At 44.0% G+C, this 22,371-nt stretch overlaps 1 protein-coding gene across 2 annotated transcripts in view; it reads left to right on the forward strand.

The window, feature by feature from the left end:
- Positions 1-22,371, forward strand: part of CCSER1 (coiled-coil serine rich protein 1) — a 918,294-nt gene that overhangs the window by 319,235 nt on the left and 576,688 nt on the right. For both annotated transcript variants that reach the window (XM_030190693.1, XM_030190692.1), the window contains one exon: positions 8,870-8,963. In XM_030190693.1, the coding sequence (XP_030046553.1) occupies positions 8,870-8,963 (94 nt within the window). The remainder of the gene's footprint in view (positions 1-8,869; positions 8,964-22,371) is intronic.

Below are 22,371 nucleotides of genomic sequence, written 5' to 3' on the forward strand. Positions count from 1 at the left end.
ATACTGGGACAGACTGAAGGTCTATCAAGCTCAGCATCCTGTTTCCAATAGTGACCAATCCAGGTTACAAGTACCTAGCAAGATCCCAAAACAGTACAATACATTTTATGCTGCTTATCCTAGAAATAAGCAGTAGATTTTCCCGAAGTCCATCTTAATAATGGCTTATGGACTTTTCTTTCAGGAAGTGATCCAAACCTCTTTTTTAAACCCTGCTAAGCTAACTGCTTTTACCATCATCTCTGGCAACAAATTCCAGAGTTTAATTACACATTGAGTGAAGAAATGGTTTCTCTGAATTGTTTTACATTTATTGCTTTGTAGCTTCATTGCGTGCCCCTTAGTCCTAGTATTTTTGGAAAGAGTACACAAGTGATTCACGTCTACCTGTTCCACTCTACTCATTATTTTATAGACCTCTATCATATCTCCCCTCAGCCATTTTCCAAGAAATAAGAAATCCATTTTAAATCATATAGAGATTTTTAACAGTGACCCTTAGATGTTTGTTGTCTCCAAAAATCTACATAATCCTAAAATGGATTACGTTATGTGGTCTGCCACCAGCTAAAAATGTACGGGTCAGTATTCAGCATGCAGTGGTCAGCATTTTTTTAAACTCTGGCCACCACAAGCTTTTTATACCCATATCCAGATTCTAGGGCTGAATATCCAGGTATGATGTGGCCACCAGCACTTATCCAGGTACTGGCAAAATTCAGACAGATACCAGAAAATTACCTATATAAATTAAGGATGGCCTTTTAGTTGGCCTAACTTTATCTGGATGGCGATACTATTAGCAGACTGACTATTTCCACTAACTGTGTAACTCCCAGCTCTACGCAGAGTCTACCCCACATAGTGTTGAGGCAATCTGATCAAATTTGTAGCAGCACCATCTGGGTAAAAGTAGTTGAAAATCCGAGTATGATACAGTGAGCGGGGTTTACCCAGGTAGAAGCCATTCCTACCCTGGTAAGTTCCATTGAGTACTTGGCCCTTCCTTCTGAATTGCTGCTTTCCTTGCTTCAGTGTGTACGTTAATTATTATCATTCATCTTTTCACATACTGCTAGCAGGGATTTTATATGGTCAAGATCATATTTCTCTGGATTTCCCAGGATTTTGGTGTTTGATTTATATTGTCTATTTTTCAGATCCTCTTGCTTTTTATCCAAGTATTGCACATTGTGCCGAAGCCCCTTAATCTTTTTGTAGTCTGTACTTTCTATTTTTTGCCCCAGGTCATTTTTTCATTTTGTGCACATGGTCTTTCTGAATTTTTTTTAAGTAGCTCCACAGTAATATCATTACATAGAGGGGCATAATCGAAAGGGGCGCCCAGGTTTTCCTGAGGACATCCTCGCAGGACGTCCCGGCGAAGGGGCGGGGAAACCTGTATTATCGAAACAAGATGGGCGTCCATCTTTCGTTTCGATAATACGGTCGGGGACACCCAAATCTTGACATTTAGGTCATCCCTAGAGATGGTCGTCCATAGACTTGGTCGTTTCTGATTTTCTGCGATAATGGAAACTAAGGACGCCCATCTCAGAAATGACCAAATGTAAGCCCTTTAGTTGTGGGAGGAGCCAGCATTCGTAGTGCACTGGTCCCCCTCACATGCTAGGACACCAACCGGGCACCCTAGGGGGCACTGCAGTGGACTTCAGAAAAAGCTCCCAGGTACATAGCTCCCTTACCTTGTGTGCTGAGCCCCCCCCCAAACCCACTACCCACAACTGTACACCACTACCATAGCCCTTATGGGTGAAGGGGGGCACCTAGATATAGGTACAGTGGATATCTGGTGGGTTTTGAAGGGCTCACATTTACCACCAGAAGTGTAACAGGTGGGGGGAGATGGGCCTGCCTGAAGTGCACTGCACCCACTAAAACTGCTCCAGGGATCTGCATACTTCTGTCATGGAGCTGGGTATGATATTTGAGGCTGGCAAAAAATATTTAAAAAACTTTTTTTAGGGTGGGATGGGGTTAGTGACCATTTTGGGAGTAAGGGGAGGTCATCCCCGATTTCCTCCTGTGGTCATCTGGTCAGGCTTGGTCGTAAGAAAAAGAGGACCAGGTAAAGTCGTCCAAGTGTTCGTCAGAGGCACCCTTTTTTTTTCCAAAATGGGTTGAGGACGCCCATGTGTTAGGCACGCCCAAGTCCCACCTTCGCTACGCCTCCGACACGCCCCTGGGAACTTTGGTCATCCCTGTGACAGAAAGCAGTTGGGGACGCCCAAAAACGGCTTTCCATTATACCGATTTGGGCGACCCTGTGAGAAGGACGCGCACCTTGCGATTTGTGTCAAAAGATGGGCGTCCTTCTCTTTCGAAAATTAGCCTGATGGTAACATAATAAATGATGGTAGGTGAAGACCCAAATGGCCCATCCAGTCTGCCCGGCAGTGATTTATCCACTTTGGATAGATACACACTTAAATTTCCATATGTAGACAAAGTCCCAAGTCCCCTTCCCCTGTGTTCCTCAACAAACCTATTAAAATAATACCATTGTCTTTTAGGGTTGCAACTGAGAAATGTGTAGGCGCGTGTTTTGGAGGTGCGCAGATCCATTTTTCAGAGCACCTATGAAAAAGGCCTTTTTAAAAATTTTGCTGAAAATGGATGTGCGGCAAAATCAAATTGGCGCATGTCCATTTTGGGTCTGAGACTTTGCCGCCACCCATTCAAGACTCATGCATTAACTGGGTGGTAATGGTCAATGTGCATACAATGCCGATTTCTGCTCAGTTTTTGCTGCGTGCCAGAAAATAAAATATGTTTTCCAACGCACGTAAAAAAATGAAATTACCGCGCGTACCACGCGGTAGCCGGGTGGTAACTCGGAATTGATGTGCATTGGGCACATGTAGGCACCTACGTGGCTTAGAAAAAGGGCCCCTCTGTCTGGTTACAACCAATGCTTCATCATAAATCCCAGGCTTTTAGGAGGAAATTCTATAAATGGTGCCAAAACTTGGGCGCTGAAGAAAATTCACTGCTAAGCGCTAATCTATAAAGGATGCATGCCTTATGTAGAATAGCGCATAGGCGTGGATTGCATGCCTAACGTTTGGGCACTGGATTTACACCTGCTGAAAACAGGTGCAAATACTGGCGCCCAAGTAAGGCACACTTAGGCCAAATTCTGTAATTCCACATGCAACTTTTCAGAATGCCTCCAGTACACCCCCGGCCATACCCCCTGTAAAGATATGTCCTAGAAAAGTTGGGCACTGATCCTTAAAACACAGTGCACAGCCAGATGCCTGTGCAACTTCCAATTAACAGCAATCATTGATTGTTAGTGCCCCATTATTGTTAGTTAAGGGCTCGTTAATCAATTAAGTTGTGTGCTCATCTTAGGTGTGCACCCAAATTTTAGCACGCAACATTGGATGCAATATATATAATCCGAGGGCTAATGTTGTGACCTGCTTCCACATATGGGCTGCCATAGTGGAACAGTCACTCTTCTTGCTGTCTTACTTCAGAGCCGATGAAATTCAGGAATAAGAGCAGCAAGGTTAGATTTCATAAGTGAACCATCAACAGGTACTCATGTTTAAAATGACATTCTCGTTTGGTAAACCCATGATTATGTCAGTATCACAGCTCATTGGCATAATGGACACTGGCTATTTTCTCTTCCAAAATAATAAGTTGATCGTGAAAGAAACACTATATATAGTCCTACAATATTATTTAATAACTAGAAAATATGTTGAACTGTGACATTTCCTGATCCTGAGAAATTCTTTTCACTGAAAAGCTTATAGGTGTGCCATATGTCAGGGGACATTAATATGTTGCAATTAGGTAAAAGAATGGCAAGCTAATGCTTTTTGGTGAATAGCAGTTAAAGAACACATCAGTGATCATGATTAACTATAATTAAAGCAATTTTCTGGTAAAAAAATTGATTTTTTGCTTCAAATATGTTCTGAGGTGAAAGATGTGTATGCTAGTTTATTAGAAATGTTGAAATGGTAAGCTTTGCGAGCTCTGATTGTATAGGAGTCTCTTTCCCTTTCCCCCAATTTTCTGTGATGGAAGGGCTAAGAAGTTCCTTCCAGCACTGTCCCCAGAGTACACAGGATTTATACCTGCAAAAACCTAGTATAAATCCTGGCACTCAATTGGGAATGGAAACCCATTATTCTATGACACTGCACACAACATTTTGGAACACCCATGGCCCGCCCATGCCCCTTCTATGTCCACACCCCCTTTAGGGTTGCATAGTACAGAATTTAGGCATCCGGCATTATAGAATTGCATAATTGGTTGTTAGCCACCAATTATTGATGGCTAACAGTTTGTTAGCCAATTAAGTTGCACGTTCATATAAATCTGGGTACCATATTGTCATGGATTCAGGTAAACATGAGCTCTTGGACTGCTGCCGACGAATGGCAGCAGCAGGCGAACCTTCCAACCAGGACTGGTCTAATCAGGCAGGACTGGAACTGACTAGAAGTGCAATAAGCACAAAGGCGGGAATGGGGTACACAGGAAGTGAGCTTGACTAGGCAGGACTGGAACAGACTAGAAGTGCAATGAGCACAAAGGAGCAGAGCCAAGTAAAGCTAGAAGGAAGGGACTCAAACGGGCCGCATGTCTGAATTGGAACCCGTGTGCACCACAGCCCTCTCAAACGGACCGCTAGGCCGAACTGGAACCCAAGCAGAATGGCAGAAGACAAAAGAGAAGGCACGTACACACAGACAGAAGCAGACTAGGCAGAACACAACGTAAGGCAGATTAGACAGAACACAAGGCAAAGCAGACTAGACAGAACACTAGGCAAGGCAGACTAGGAGGACACTAGGCTGGGCCACATGCCCACTCAAAGGGTAGAGGGAAGCCACACAGAGGAGCAAGGCTGTGCCACATAGCCACTCAGATACAAACAAAAGATCAAAGAGGAAAACCAAGACAGAAGAGCTAACCCTAGCACACAGACAAACAGGAGAACCAAGACAGAAGGAATACTATCTAGGAAACAGGACAGAAGTGCTAAGTACACCGACAAATCTGGAGACCTTTGGCTATGCAAAGGCCCTGAATGAATATCCTCACCTCCCTTATGAAGGCCTTCACTGATGATATCACTACTACAGGAAAGAGGCATGAAACACACTAAACACCAGAGGGAGGCTTGAAATACAGAAGTGGTAGAAGAGGCAACAATGCAAGGAAAAAAACAGACTGGATTCACCTCTGAAGCTGACCACCTGAAGACAAGGCAAGGTGAGTCTGAAAATGGAGTCACGACCATAGTCATGGTATATATATCTATATCTATCTACCTGTCTATACATACATGTAAATGAGCAGTTTCCAGCTAAACAGCATTATGTAAATAAGCACCTAGATGCAATGGTGCAGACTTTGAAGGTCTGTTATCTAGCAGAGAGCATTTACACTAGGTGTATAGCTGGTGTAAGTGTTCACACCTTAAATATAGGTAAGTGCTTCAATAAGTGCTTTTTATAAATAAAAGTAAGTGCTTAAATAGAATAGGCTTCAATAAGTGCTTTCCTAGCACCTAAATCTAGGTACTCCCTTATAGAAATACCCTCAATTTGGGCACAAACATTTGCAACATAAATACTTGGAGTACTGTGTTCAGTTTTGTAGACTGTATCTTGCTAAAGATGTAAAAAGACTGGAAGTGGTGCAAAGAAAAGGTATAAAAATGGTATGGGATTTGTGTTGCAAACCATACGAGGAGAGACTTGCCAACCTGAACATGTATACCTTGGCGGAAAGGAGAAACAGGGGTGACATATACGGACGTTCAAATATTTCAAAGGTATTAATCCGCAAACAAACCTTTTCCAGAGATGGGAAGGCGGTAGAATTAGAGGACATGAATTGAGGCTGAAGGGGAGCAGACTCAGGAGTAATGTCAGGAAGTATTTTTTCACAGAAGCACTGGTGGATACATGGAATGCCCTCCCACGGGAGGTGATGGAGATGAAAACGGTAATGGAATTCAAATATATGTGTGGGATAAATACAAAGGAATGCTGTTTAGAAAGAATGGCTCCACGGAATCTTAGCTGAGATTGGGTGGCAACACTAGTAATTGGGAAGCAAAACCAGTGCTGGGCAGAATTCGGTGGTCTATGCCCTGATTGTGACTGAATAGATATGGATGGGCTTGAGTGTAAATTTTAAGGGACTTCGACATTAGCTTCAGAACTTAGTACAAGAAGAGTGCTGGGCAGACTTCTACGGTCTGTGCCCTGAGAATGGCAAGAACAAATCAGACTCAGGTATGCAAATAAAATATCACATACCATGTAAAATGAGTTTATCTTGTTGGGCAGACTGGATGGACCGTACAGGTCTTTATCTGCCGTCATTTACTATGTTACTATATAAATGTTAGTGCCTAAATGTGACATTAGTTACAGTATTCTCTAAGCTGCCATGTAACGATCACCCCATGCCCCTCCCCTGTGAATATTCCTCTAAATGCACAGATATAGAATAGTGCTTGGCCATTCTACTTCCATTTATGTACATAAGTGTATTGCTATGTAGATGGCAGTTTTCTATAAATTTAAGCACCCAAAAGATAATTAAATTTAGACAACCTGTTATAGAATGAGGAGGGTTGTATCTGTGGATTCATGGCATTGCAAAATAATTGAAGACATCCTTTAAATAATTATAATCATTTATACAATGGTAACAAAAATAAGCTGTGAAGTCTGTTTCTGCATAGGGCCTTTATATGGACATTCATAATTTCATGATTTTACATAAGGTTCTGCTGAACTTGGTCTTTGGTAAAATATGTATAAGGATGCTGGCTGGCATGTATAGCATTCTGCAAAGAAACAAGGTAAAAAGAGCAGAACCACACCGAGCTTTACATGTTTAAATGTTGGTAAAATACATATGTAAGTGCCTATGGTAATGTGAGCAAGAGCAGGCAATTGAGCCATGTAAGATAAGCCACATACACTCAGCAAAATACGGTGGAAGCAATTAATATTTATTAAAGGTGTCCAGTAAAAGCTCCTGTTCACTTCACGGGAAAGGAGGAAACAATACTCAAAGACAGTTCTGCAAACAACACTATCCTCTGATGGCCTGCTCCTGCAGGGCCGCAGCATACATGTATGCCCCTCAGTTCTGGATTTAGGCCTAGTCCCTAAATCCAGAGTCACCAGCACAGTCTGTAGCAGAATACGCTTAGCAAGTTCTGTGTGTTAATTCTAATAATGCCAATTAGTTTCAATAATTGCCTGTGAAGTGGCAATTATTGGCGCTGATTGGCTTAAGATAATTAAGTTGCATGCAGAAATCAGAATACAACCTGATTTGCACATGTAACTCTGGTAGCACCGGCGGATACTCCCTTCTTCTATAAACTTGGGTGCGCAACTTTAGACTTATGCTCAAAGGTGCACGCACACGTTATAGGATTAAGTCAGCTATGTGCATAACTTAATATAACAATGAGTTTATAATTGATGGTAACTAGCAATAATTGGCATTAAGTAATGTTAATTGACTATAATTGCTGTTAATTGGCACCAATTAGCAGTTACACACACACACAACTGATCTTAGTCAATATTCTATACAATGTGTACGCAAAATCCATAGTGTACAACTTCAAGGGGGCATGGACCGGGGAGGGACTTTGGTGGATCAGGGCTGTATCCAGAACTTGTGTGCAGATGTTGCATAGTTGAAAAATAGGCGTGGCCATGGGCTCGGAATGGGTGGATCTGTGCACGTTGTCATAGAATACAAAGTATTGCTGAGTAACATTGAAGATGATCCTTCAGGTGTGACGTAGTAGTCTTTAGAAAGACTGTTTAAAAAAAAAAGGGGGGACCGTCAGAAGCAGTGCATCTTCAATGTTACTCAGCAATACTTTGCCCTAGAGTCTGCTGTGTGATCTCCAAAGGTTTGTCATTATTATTGCTCCGCAGCACTGTGTAAAGCAGACTCCTGATGCAGGCCTGACAGCCGAAACACGACGTTGTGTCGAGTCTTCAAATTATTAATAAAGTTGTTTACTAACGAACATCTTCCAGTTTCTGGTATCCTTGGTCGCTCTCCCACTTTTTTTTTTACACACTTGTTTCTATCGTGGGCGTTTGAGTTCTCCGTTTTTTGGCGGATTTCCTCTCATAGAATTGATGCTAGCATCCATATGTTTGGTGTCTAATTTTAGGCACACTTATGTGTTCTGCTGAGGAGGAGGAAATGTTGAAAGGGATTTTTTTTAAAATTATTTTTCAGGATATACATCAAGAAAATCTTGAAACACATCAAGTTGATAATAAGTAAATTAATAAAATTAACAACTTTAGCATAAACGAAAGTATAATCAAACTAGAATAGGCCGCATAATAGGGGAAGATCCAATCCCATAAGCCAGAAGAAGATGATCCTAATAAAGAAATATCAACAAAGAAATTGCAGAATGTTGATCTATAATTTAAAAAAAAAGACTCAAGAAGCCAAAGGAGTTGGATCAGAATATTTATGTATTTTATGAATCTTTCCAGTTACAATTTTTCTTAGAGGGTAGAGGGATATCACTGAAATGTTTTAAACTATTCGTGTATTACTGTTGTAACATAGGAAATATATGTATATATCTTTGGCCAATTGAAGCCAAACAGAGAATACACTTCTTTTGATCTTCAGGTCCTTTACTAATTCTGTACAGGCATTTGCATATGAATGCAATGGGTATGAATAAATGTTAGCACTGACATGCCATGCAAGGCCATGCAAGGCTTTTAAAATGACCTTCTTTATACATTTTGCTGGCATCAGTTTCTGAATTTTCTAAATTGTCATTTTTCTTTCGCACCAGGATGTGTTGAATAATCTGGGTTCCTGCGAGCTAGATGAAGATGACCTCATGCTTGAACTGGAAAGTCTGGAAGAGCCTAATCGCCATCCTTCTGGTAAGCCCGGAACCTGCTGTGTATTTAGAGCTGAAATTTTCTTTTGTACTCCTACCAGAGGAAAGGAAATGCATCCTAAATTCCTGAGAAACAAGCCTCCTCAAAGGTTCAAACAAGCATTTTGGAGAGCCTTATGCAGTTGGCAGTTTCATTTGCTTGATATAGTAGGCAACTGGCATGTAGAATTTCGAAAAGTACATAAGTACATAAGTATTGCCATACTGGGACAGACCAAAGGTCCATCAAGCCCAGCATCCTGTTTCCAACAGTGGCCAATCCAGGTCACAAATACCTGGCAAGATCCCCCAAAAAGTACAAAACATTTTATGCAGCTTATCCCAGAAATAGTGGATTTTCCCCAAGTCCAATTTAATAATGGTCTATGAACTTTTCCTTTAGGAAGCCGTCCAAACCTTTTTTAAACTCTGCTAAGTTAACCGCCTTTACCACATTTTCTGGCAACAAATTCCAGAGTTGAATCACACGTTGAGGGAAGAAAGATTTTCTCCGATTCATTTTAAATTTACTATTTTGTAGCTTCATTGCAGGCTCCCTAGTCCTAGTATTTTTGGAAAGCGTAAACAGACATTTCACATCTACCCGTTCCACTCCACTCATTATTTCATAGGCCTCTATCATATCTCCCCTCAGCCGTCTTTTCTCCAAGCTGAAGAGCCTCAGCCACTTTAGCCTTTCCTCATAGGGAAGTTGTCCCATCCCCTTTATCATTTTTGTTGCCCTTCTCTGCACCTTTTCTAATTCCACTATATCTTTTTTGAGATGCAGCGACCAGAATTGAACACAATATTCGAGGTGCGGTCACACCATGGAGCGATACAAAGGCATTATAACGTCCTCCTTTCCTAATAATAGCTAACATTCTATTTGCTTTCTTAGCCGCAGCAGCATACTGAGCAGAAGGTTTCAACGTATCATCAACGACGACACCTAGATCCCTTTCTTGGTCCGTGACTCCTAACGTGGAACCTTGCATGATGTAGCTATATTTTGGGTTCCTCTTTCCCACATGCATCACTTTGCACTTGCTCACATTATACGTCATCTGCCATTTAGACGCCCAGTCTCCCAGTCTTGTAAGTTCCTCTTCTAATTTTTCACAATCCTCCCGCAATTTAACTACTTTCAATAACTTTGTGTGGTCAGCAAATTTAATTACCTCACTAGTTACTCCCATCTCTAGGTCATTTATAAATATGTTAAAAAGCAGCAGTCCCAGCACAGAGCCCTGGGGAACCCCACTAACTACCCTTCTCCATTAAGAATATTGACCATTTAACCCTATTCGCTGTTTTCTATCTTTTAACCAGTTTTTAATCCACATTAGGACACAAGTACTTTAGATAGGAGAGTTCTCAGGAAAGTATCTGATCTTATTTCATGCCAAACACACAGACAGGACAAACCCACTTTGAAACTAGAACTCTCGTTTGGATTACATATGCTCATTTTTTTAATGTACTCTGAAACATGAAAAATTATGTGACAAATCAAATATTGTGATAAATAGTTCAGGTTCATGCTGAATACGCCTTTTTGGTTATATTTTCCCTTTCTTTTTGTCAGAAGATTCTCCAAATTCAGTGCAACCTCAGACCATGACTCTTGAAAACAAGGATATCACTGCAGGGGTTGGATAATGCTACACCTACCCTTTTTCTTATATGGCCTCTTTAAGAAATCAATGGTGGGCACAGCAGACCTTTAGCTTGAGATAATGCAATTTTCAAAGTTATTTCCTTGAGTAAAATGGGTGAGGTCAATACCAGAGTGAGCCCAAAAAAGCATCTACTTCTCATGGTTTTAACCCAAAGTCAGAACAGGCAAGGTCTTACACATGTATGATCAAAGAAATGAAGTCCCACGGTCTAAACTGAATAATTTATTAGAAAGAGATAAAACTACATCCTTTGCAATGCATCCCACAAAATGTTTGAAAAGAAAGTCTGCTAGGTGTTTGTCTTTGAAAATCAGCTTGCAGGCTCACTGAAAATGACTCTGAGGGGCATAATCGACCAGAAACGCCTATCTCCATGGGCGTTAATCTCCGAGAACGGGTCCGTGAAGGGGCGGAGTGAACCGTATTTTTTAAAAAAAAATAGACGCCCATGCTTTATTCGCCAAGGTGTGAGCTGGGCGTTTTTGCTTTTCACCGATAATGGAAAATGAAATCGCCCAGCTCAAAAACGAATAAATGCAAGGCATTTGTTCGTGGGAGGGGCCAGGATTCATAGTGCACTGGTCCCCCTCACATGCCAGGACACCAACCGGGCACCCTAGGGGGCACTTTTACAAAAACAAAAAAAAAGGTAAAAGAGCTCCCAGGTGCATAGCACCCTTCCCTTGGGTGTTGAGCCCCCCAAATCCCCCTCAAAACCCACTGCCCACAAGTCTACACCAGTACTATAGCCCTAAGCGGTGAAGGGGGGCACCTACATGTGGGTACAGGGGGTTTGGGGGGGGTTGGACGACTAGTAGCATTAAGCAGCACAATTGTAACAGGTAGGGGGGGGATGGGCCTGGGTCCACCTGCCTGACGTCCACTGCACCCCCTAACAACTGTTCCAGGGACCTGCATACTGCTGCTTGGGAGGAGGGTATGACATTTGAGGGTGAAAGTAAAAAGTTGTGAAACATCATTTGTTGTGGTGGGAGGGGTTAGTGACCACTGGGGGAGTCAGGGGAGGTCATCCCCGACTCCCTCTGGGGGTCATCTGGTCATTTAGGGCACTTTTTGGGGCCTTATTCGTCAAAAAACAGGGTCCAGGAAAAGTGCCCTAAATTCTAGCTACAAACGCATCCATTATCGGCGAAGGGCGCCCATCTCTGTTCGGGTGATAACCACGCCCCAGTTCCGCCTTCACCACGCCTCCGACACTCCCCCGTCAACTTTGTCCGCATCCGCGACGGAGTGCAGTTGAAAGCGTCCAAAGTTCGGCTTTCGATTATGCCGCTTTATTTGTTTTTGTGAGAGGAACGCCCATCTCCCGATTTAGGTCGGAACTTGGGCGTTATTCTCGTTCGATTATAAGCAGGTCTGTGTGTCATTTTTTTTTACAGGGAGCACAATTCTGTTGGGCTACAATATGTGCATTTGTTTCCCTTTTTCCTCTTCTTTTCATTTCTGATCTTAGGTATATGATAAGAGATGTTGGGTCTATTCAAAACATGCTGGTTGATTATTAACTTCATTATTGTGTCTGCTTATTGTTTGTCATTGTCGCTAAACCTTATCCTTTTTTGGACAGGTATATAGAAATGCTTCATGCTTTATAGTATGGGTTCTCAACTCGGTTCCTAGGACACACTCAGCCAATCAGGTTTTCAGGATATCATCAATGAATATGCAAGAGATACATTTGCATGCAATATCTTCATTGTATGCAAATCTATCTCATGCATATTCATCATGGTAACCTGAAAACCTGTCTGGCTAGGTGTGTCCTGAGGAATGGATTAAGGATCACTGCTTTATACAGAAGGAGAAGAGAATAGATGGATTGAGGCACATTGAAGAACGTAATGACTCCTTTCTCCATGAAGTACCAATGACCATATTTACTAGTATTTTCCTAAATACCATTAAGCATAGACTTGGCTACAACAACCAAGGGACATTTATATGTGAATTACTACTTATAGTCTAATCATAATCAATAAACTGGATTTCAAAAGCTGTAGGAGTCTTTTTGGTTCGTTAGACAGCATCTCACTGGGACATTGATTAATGATGTTTCATTCTAAGGAGCATTTCCTGCTCAGTTTATTATAGCTCCATCATCTTGTAGGATATGTGTACCACACTGAGAATGTCTGTGGGGGATGAGAAAATGGTAATAAAGTAAGAGGAATGGCATTATTATGTTGGTTTTATTTCCATGTTTTCTTCAATCTCCCCCAGTAACATTTCACAGAAACAATCCCATGTGAAAAAAGTCTAAGTGGGTTTTCTGCATGAGGGGCACTAAGAGCATTACTGCAGATGTACCTGAAATTCTAGTGTAATGGCAATAATTCAATCAAGCTCTCAAAAGCCTCAGGAAAGATCAAACAGCTTGTAATCATGACAACCCATGTGTAGAGTTGGAATAGTGATTTTTGTTGGACTGATTTCACTTGCTTTGTATCCGCAAGTGCCCTGGCATTACATCTAGTCAAGAAGCAACTGTAGGAAACCATCCAGAGACTTACTGTGGACTTTATGATGTAATATTGCCTTCTAAGAAAAGTGAGGCTACTCCTAAAATGATGACATATGTGGCAGCATTGTACATACTCTGCCTGCAGCCTAGTCTAAAGCTTACTCGCTGATCTATCCCATCCATGCAGAAACAGGAAGCAGAGGGAAAGCTTTGGAAAAGGCAGCAGGCAGCATATGTGCAATTCTGCTACTGCTGGGAACCAACAGAAGATTACTTTTAAGGTAGACCAGTGGGGTGGGGGGCAGATGGTGAACACCTGATGGGCAGCGGAGAAGGGGGTAGATGCCGAATCCCTGATGGGAGGCCACCAGTGGAAGTTATGGCTGAGGCAGTGAGCTCCAGCAAGCAGGAGAAGAGCTTGGTGCTGCCCACCACCAAGTTTGTGTCACTGCTCATGGGGCTGGATATAAGAGGGAGGGAAGGAGAAAAGGGAGAGAGAGAGAGAGAGAGAGAGATAGAGAGAGAGAGAGAGAGAGAGAATGGACCTGGTAAAGAGGAGAAAGAGGGAAGGAAGAGAAAGGGAGAGATATTGGATCTGGGGGTGGAAGAAATGCAAAGGCCGCTGCGGTTCACCAGGTCGCCGCAGCGGCTCCCCGTCCGGGAGGGTCCTTCCCGGGACCTTGGTTCCCTGAGCCTGCACGGTTTGATGGTGTTCCCAGAAGCTGCCGGGGGTTCCTCAACCAGTGCAATTTATATTTCAAGATGCAACCAGAGGCTTTTGCATCAGACCAGATAAAAGTGGCCTATGTTATTTCCTTGCTAACGGGGCGGGCCCTGGCCTAGGCGTCCCCGTTATGTGAACAGCAGGATCCGCTCTTGGACAACTATGCGGAGTTCCAACTCCGTTTCCGCATGGTGTTTGACCTTCCAGGAAGGCCGTCTTCCGCCGCGTCCGAGCTGCTGTGGATTCAACAGGGCGAAGGGACCGTGGCAGACTATGCTATTCGGTTTCGGACTTTGGCAACCGAGTTGCGTTGGAATCAGGAGTCCCTATCTGCAATCTTCCTGGAGGGACTTCAGGATCAAATCAAGGATGAGCTGGCTGGCCGGGAGGTGCCGGGGCAATTGGATGCTCTGATCTCGCTTTGTGTCAGGGTTGATACCTGTTTCCAGGAGAGGGCTAGAGCCCGAGCGGACCGGCGGAAGGGACCCAGGGGTGTGTCCCGGTCCAGTCGGGGACCGTCCCCCCGCCGTGGCTCCAGAGAACCTAGGAAGACCTCTGAAGAACCTATGGTTATCGGCCACCAACGACTGACTCCGACGGAGAGGACTCAACGTCTGCGGGGCGGTCTTTGCCTGTACTGTGGCGAGGCTGGTCATTTCATTCGCACTTGCCCTGCACGGCCGGGAAACGCCACTCCCAAGGCACCCTGAGGGGAGGGGTCTTGGGGCACTCTACTCCCCTACCCGACCATCTGATAACTCTTCCAGTAACTCTGCTGTGGCAGGAGACGGTGGTTCACACCCGTGCCCTCTTGGATTCCGGGGCCGGGGGAAATTTCATTTGCCAGGAACTCATGCGGCAGATGGAATGGCCCACACTACCCTACCGACCTGCTCTGCAAGTGACCTCCATCCAGGGTACAGCGTTACCCCAGCCTATCACGGAGGTGACTCCATTTTTGGGGCTTCAGGTGGGGGAGGATCACCATGAGGAGGCTCAATTTCTGATCTTACCCCGCACCATTCATCCTGTGGTATTGGGCTTGCCCTGGTTACGGCGCCACACTCCTGTAATAGACTGGACTTTAGGGAAGATACAGGCCTGCGGTAGCGCCTGCACTGAGGCCTGTTTGAAGGGCCGGGAATCCAGCTGTCCCGCGGTAGTAGCCACCCCTAGAGCTGTGGCAGCCTGTCAAGCGGCTCTGCCAGAGGAATACCGGGAGTTCGCTGATGTGTTTAGTCCCATGGAAGCGGATGTACTACCGCCTCATCGATCTTTTGATTGTGCTATCAATTTGATGGCTGAAAAAATGCCACCACGGGGCCGTCTCTATACACTGTCCCGGGAGGAATCAAAAGTCATGCAAGCTTATATCCGAGAGAATCTCTAGAAAGGGTTCATCCGTCCCTCCACGTCCCCTGCCGGGGCAGGATTTTTTTTCGTGACCAAGAAAGATGGCTCTTTGAGGCCTTGTATTGATTACCGGGGCCTAAATGCCATCACCGTGAAAGACCGGTACCCTCTGCCTCTGTTTCCGGAGTTGTTTGATCGGCTGCAGGGGGCCCAGATCTTCACCAAGTTGGATCTCCATGGGGCCTACAATTTGGTCCGTATCCGGCAGGGGGATGAATGGAAGACTGCATTTAATACGCATGAAGGACACTTCGAGTACCGGGTGATGCCCTTCGGCCTGTGCAATGCTCCCGCGGTGTTCCAGAGGTCATAAATTTCGCTCTAGAGGACCTGCTTTATGCTACAGTAATTGTTTACCTGGACGACATCCTGATCTTTTCCAAAGATCCCCTGGAGCACGTGACCCACGTTCGAACTGTGCTTCAGCGCCTACGACAGTTTCGCCTGTTCGCCAAGCTCAGCAAATGCTCTTTTCATCAGCAGTCTCTGCCTTTTCTGGGACATATTCTGTTACCGGGTGGCCTGCAAATGGACCCAGACAAACTCCGCGCTATCCGGGAGTGGCCTCAACCCCAGGGGCTGAAGGCGCTGCAACGGTTCCTGGGGTTTGCGAATTACTACCGGCAATTTATTCCGCACTATTCGCAATTGACAGCTCCACTGACAGCGCTCACTAAGAAGCATGCGGAGGTCCGGAACTGGCCAGCCGATGCACAAGCAGCATTTGACCTACTAAAGAAAGCCTTTGAATCTGCTTCCATTCTTCAGGCTCCGGATCCTGACAAGCCCTTTGTGGTAGAAGTGGACGCTTCCGCTCTGGGTGCTGGGACAGTCCTCTCTCAAATTAACGCCAAGGGCCGGCGTCAGCCTTGCTTCTTCTTCTCCAGGAAGTTCTCCCCAGCGGAACGTAATTATACAGTGGGAGACCGAGAACTGCTAGCCTTGAAGTTAGCTCTGCAAGAGTGGAGACATTTGTTGGAGGGGGCAGAGCACCGATTTACGGTAATTACTGACCATAAGAACCTTTTGTATCTGCAAGAGGCCCAAAGACTGAATCCGCGGCAGGCCCGCTGGTCACTGTTTTTTGCCCCGTTGACCGCCCGCAGCTGGGGGCTCAACCCTTGGTGAATGGCGGTCGCCGCGGGTGAAGACTTGGGGTTGCATGGCTGTCCTTTGAGGTCCTTCGGGGCCTTACAGGACCCAAGGGCTCACCTTCCTTGTGGTCCAGACATATGTGGTGTATGGAAAGTTCGTCACCACCAAAGAAATTAATACCCTTTTGAATAGGACACCACAGCACACAAAAAAAAACAGCACAATCTCTGCACAGTTGTCAAAACGCTCTCCAGGAGATGGCATCGTGCACTCAGCCACATCAGTATATGCTATAGTGTCCTATTCAAAAGGTTGCTAAGGCCTAGACCTAAATATCCAGGTTTAATTCAGTATTTTGAAAAATACTGACCACTGTGGATTGAATATTGACCGGTAACATATTATGGTTGATAAAGTGATATGAAACTCAGCGAGACCAATAAAAAAAGGTATCATCTTCCCTCCGAGGGACACCACCTTGCAGTGGTGGAGGGGCTTCTGTGTTTCAATGACTCAGAGGGCTATGCTGAAGGGTTACTCATATCAGACAGGCCTCTGAGGAGAAACCAGACAAAGAGTGTCCCAAACTAGGGAGAGTGGAAAGATGGCGACCTGAAGCTCGTACGCTCAACGGCCCAGCTGTCTTCTGAAGTTTTGTTTTTGTTTACTTGAAATTTCCTCTCTGCAACTGCAGTTACCTTAACTGAGAGGAAGGGGACAAACGGGGGTCAGCCGCCGATGGCCAGAGTTTTGTCCCCTGTGCAGAAAGTGTGGGACCACTGCGCAACGAGCTGCCCACAGATGACTGGGTTGGTGAGTCCTTTGATTAGCGCCGGCGAAGGAGCATCGACACTCTTGGACCTGGAAACAACTTCATCACTCTCGAATCATTTAACCACCATGTCCAAAGGAGAGGAGGAGTGAGTTAGAAGTCCATGCTGAAACGGAAGTCGTTTACAGCTGAACCCGAATCGGCGGTGCCACTCCTAAACCCGTAACAGCTATCAGCTTGGAGTTTTTGGCTCCCATGAAGGTTACATTGAATATCATGTGGAAGGCGCTCCAGGACCTAATGGTGGTAGTAAATAACTTTGCTTCAGATATAATCTTATTAGTGAGCTACATGGATAACCTAATCGAACCCTTTGAGAAAGAAAAATTGATACAGCAAATGAAGTTCTACAGGAGTAGGAAATGGTTATGATTTTGAAAATGATAATAGACCAGAAATTTGAACAAAATGAATATTATTACAGATGATCAATATTGAGATTGTTGTTTTCCCAGAGTTCCGGGTATGACTCCTAAAGATTTCCTCAGAAATATTTCCTGAAAATTTTGTTATTTTCCTTTGTAATGATTCCTCTTAGTAATATAAATTATTACTTAGTAATATTAATTCAAAAGGAGTGAAGCCTGTGAAACTGGGATTACCTTACAGTGGGAATTGGATTAGAGACTCAAGTGTTCGCATTGTTAAATAATTTATGGTTTTAAAAGAGAAAAAATGAAATTAGGTATATTATTTCTACTAATATTGGGCAATAAGTATGTTTCCAACAAAATTAATTGAATATGCACCGTTTGGGGTTTGAAGAAGCCAACCAGACGATCAATGTGGAATAATGATTCAGGTAAATAATAACTGGGGATAATCAGGTTAATATGACGTTTTTTCTGTTTACTGTTGTTTAATTGATCTCCTTGTCTTGTTTCACGCTCCCTATTTTGTGGTCTAAGGAAGAGTATAGAATTACTTGTTGAAATAATTCTTGTGTATTACTTTCTCTGTATTTATGGCAAGTTATTTTATTGCTTGTAAATTTAAATTCTTATAAATAAAAAAAAAGTATCTTATTTTCCCTTTTTTGATCTCTTTTATTTCTATTTATTACCTTTAAAGTGGACTAACATGGCAACCACATTACTTTATCCAAATGATTAATGTGGCACTGAATCGGCTGAGGGAATCATTTAAGACAGTGAACAGATTACTGTGATTTGTAGCCTCTGTCACTAAAGAACAAATTAAATCCCAATAACTTTTCTCAATTTATTGGGAGAACGTGGAAGACATTCACTAGATATCTGGATTTGATCCATCTCTGGATTTATTGTTGGATTCAGAGAATGTTTCTTTTGTTCAAAAAGTGGTGTCCATTTCAGCAGGTGAGATTAAAAAATATATCATATGTTCAGTCTTTAAGGGGCCCTTTTACTAAGTTGCATAGGCGCCTATACGCGCCCAACACATGTCAATTTTGAGTTACTGCCTGTCTACTGTGTGGCCCTTGCGGTAATTTCATTTTTCGATATGTGTCTGCTATGCACCAGAAAATATTTTTATTTTCTGGTGCGTGGGCAGTAATCGGCATTTTATGTGTGTAGACCATTACCGACCTGTTACCATGTAAGAACTTAATGCTAGGTCAATGGCTGGCAGTAAGTTGTCAGACCCAAAGTAGATGCATGGCAATTTTCATTTTGCCACATGTCCATTTTCAGCAAAAATTTTAAAAAGCATTTTTTACAGGTGCGCTGGCCATTTTTCAGTGCACCTTTGTAAAAGGGCCCCTAAGACAGCAAGGGTCACCATGTGTAGTACAGATCTCTGTCCTTCATTTTGGTTGAAAGATAAAGAGGATCTAATATAATAATTTGTACCTCAACATTCTATGGCTGCCTGGTTGTCTGGGTTCATAACATCCTGACGTCAGCAAGCCTCCAGTGTTCCCTTCCCTCTCACTGTCCCACCCTCACATAAAGATGAAATGACATCAGAGGAGAGTGGAACAGTGAGAGGGAAGGGAACGCTGGAGGCGAGCTGACATCAGGATGTTACGAACGGATGGGAGAGCAGGGCAGGGTACAGGACAATCGCTGGACATGGAGGGGAGGACAGAATCACAGGACATGGAGGGCAGGGCAGGGCAGAGGAGCATCGATGGACATGGATGGGATGGGAGGAGAGGAGAGAATCATGGGACATGGATGGGAGGGCAGGGTACAGGACAATCACTGGACATGAAGGGGAGGACAGAATCACAGGACATTGAGGGGAGGGAGGGCAGGGCAGAGGAGAATCGATGGACATGGATGGGTTGGGAGGAGAACAGAGAATCACGGGACATGGATGAGAGGGCAGGGCAGAGGAGAATCACTGGACATGGAGAGGATGGGAGGCGAGGGAAGAATCACGGGACACGGAAGGGAGGACAGGGCAGAGAAGAATCATTGGACATGCAGGGGAGGCCAGAATCCTGGGATACAGAGGGGAGGGCAGGGCAGAGGAGAATCACTGGACATGGAGGGGATGGGAGGCGAAAGGAGAATTGCGGCACACAGAGGGGACGGCAAGGCAGAGGAGAATCGCTGTACATGGAGGGGAGGTCAGAATTGCGGGACACGGAGGGGATGGGAGGGGAGAGAAGAATCACTGGACATGGAGGTGAGGGCAGGGGAAAGAGGAGAAATTGCTTTGACGAGAGACTTAAAAACATAATCACCATTACAAGATAGCCTTGCTAGCACCCGTTTCATTTTTTTTTTTGAGAAACGGGCCATTTTTACTAGTTTAATTTAACAAGTATAAGCTAAAATCAAATGTTATTCGCATGAAGCCTTCTTTTAGTAGTATTAGCGCGCCTTCAAATAAAGGTCATTAATTATGTGCTTCATATTGCATACATTAACTTTTTTTAATTGTGAGGTTATTACACTTCAGGTATAAGTAATCATATGTTTTCAAACAAAATAGCGTTCATTCAGTTTCTCTAGGTGCTCTTTATGTTTTGTTACAATGCTATTTGTACCTGAGATCAGAGAACAAACAGTATCAACCTTTGTCTCTGTTTTCTTATGACTAACCATCATCTGCAACCAACAGTATTTATTTCAGTCTCGGTTTCCTCTTGTTTTACCATCATTTGTAATCATTTACGTGCTATGCATACACCATAGATTTGCTAGTGACATCAGTTTTACTATTTAGTTTAAAAGTAGAGTTCCCATCATTACTTTTTTTCAGTTTTTACTCTGGAGAGTTCAAGCATTCACAATTTTTCTATAAGATGCGAGCAACAAGGTAATGTTTACTTATTTTTCACATTTTACATCGCTTTGTGCAGATTTAATTCCGGCAACAGCCGCTGCTTTTCTCCTAATGTGTATTCTATTTTGATGAGCGTTTGGTCATAAGCGGCTTTTCTGTTTATCTAATGTTCCATTCAATTTCTATGAATAACAGTTTAGCCATAGTTATATTAAGACTGCAATCACATTGCACAAAGTATAATGTTACATGAAGACTAGTTTTTTTAAATAGCCATTGCACACCTTAAAAGATTGGTAATTTTGTGCCTTTATTACATTTATTTTCGAAAGCGAAGGACGCCCATCTTTCGACACAAATCGGGAGATGAGCATCCTTCTCGCAAGGCCGGCCAAATCAGCATAATCGAAAGCCGATTTTGGCCGTCTGCAACTGCTTTCCATCGCTGGGACGGCCAAAGTTCACGGGGGCGTGTCGGCAGGGTAGTGAAGGCTGGACTGGGGCATGATTAAGAGATGGCCGTTCTCGGCCGATAATGGAAAAAAGAAGGGTGTCCCTGACGAGCACTTGGCTGACTTTACTTTGTCCATTTTTTCTTGTGACCAAGACTCAAAAAGGTGCCTGAACTGACCAGATGAAGACCGGAGGGAATCGGGGATGACCTCCCCTTACTTCCCCAGTGGTCACTAACTCCCTCCCACCATAAAAAAAACAAGTTTAAAAATACTTTTTTGCCAGCCTCAAATGCCATACCTAGCTCCCTGACAGCAGTATGCAGGTCACTGGAGCAGTTTTAATGGGTGCAGTGCACTTCAGGCAGGCGGACCCAGGCCCATCCCCCCCTACCTGTTACACTTGTGGTGGTAAATGTGAGCCCTCCAAAACCCACCAGAAATCCACTATACCCACATCTAGGTGCCCCCCTTCACCTCTAAGGGCTATGGTAGTGGTGTACAGTTGTGGGTAGTGGGTTTTGGGGGGGGATTGGGGGCTCAGCACCCAAGGTAAGGGAGCTATGCACCTGAGAGCAATTTGTGAAGTCCACTGCAGTGCCCCCTAGGGTGCCCAGTTGGTATCCTGGGATGTGAGGGGGACCAGTGCACTACAAATGCTGGCTCCTCCCATGACCAAAGGGCTTGGATTTGGCCATTTTTTGAGATGGGCGTCCTCAGTTTCCATTATTGGCGAAAACTGAGGTCGCCCATCTCTAAGGTCGGCGATCTCAACATTTAGGTTGACCATCTCTAAGGTCGACCCAAATATTGAGATTTGGCCGTCCCCAACCATATTATCGAAATGAAAGATGGACGCCCATCTTGTTTCGATAATACGTGTTTCCCCGCCCCTTCGCGGGGCCGTCCTTAGAGATGGGCGCCCTTAGAGATGGTCATCCCCATTCGATTATGCCTCTCCAATACTGTCTCTTCTCACCAACTACCGTTAAATGTTACAACTTCCTTTCATATCTAAAATAACTGAAGAAATAGTCTGCCTTGAACTAAAGCAGTATATCAAACAACATTCTATCTTGCACCCCCAACAAACTTGCACTCCACAGAGACTGCTCTTCTCAGCCTTACTACAGAAGCGTTGGCACATTTTGATAGGAAAGAAACTGAAATTCTGATCTCTCTGGATCTCACCATGGCATTTGACACGATAGATCATACTCTCCTTCTTCGATGTCTATCCAAGATTGGCATCCAGGGTATGGCTCTTTCCTGGATAAAGTCCTTTTTGTTCAACAGATCTAACCAAGTAACCTGGCATAACTCTTCCTCTTCTTCATATATTATCCCCTGTGAGGTTCTTTAGGGCTCTGTACTCACACATCTGCTGTTCAACCTTTTCCTCTCCCTTTTACTGTTCCTAGCCAAGTCCCTTGATCTGACCATCTTTGCTTATGTAGAAGATATTCAATTCTTAGCCTGGATAGACCCCATCATTCTGTCTTCAATTCAATCA

Source organism: Microcaecilia unicolor, chromosome 2 (assembly GCF_901765095.1).
Source record: "Microcaecilia unicolor chromosome 2, aMicUni1.1, whole genome shotgun sequence".
Taxonomy (NCBI): domain Eukaryota; kingdom Metazoa; phylum Chordata; class Amphibia; order Gymnophiona; family Siphonopidae; genus Microcaecilia; species Microcaecilia unicolor.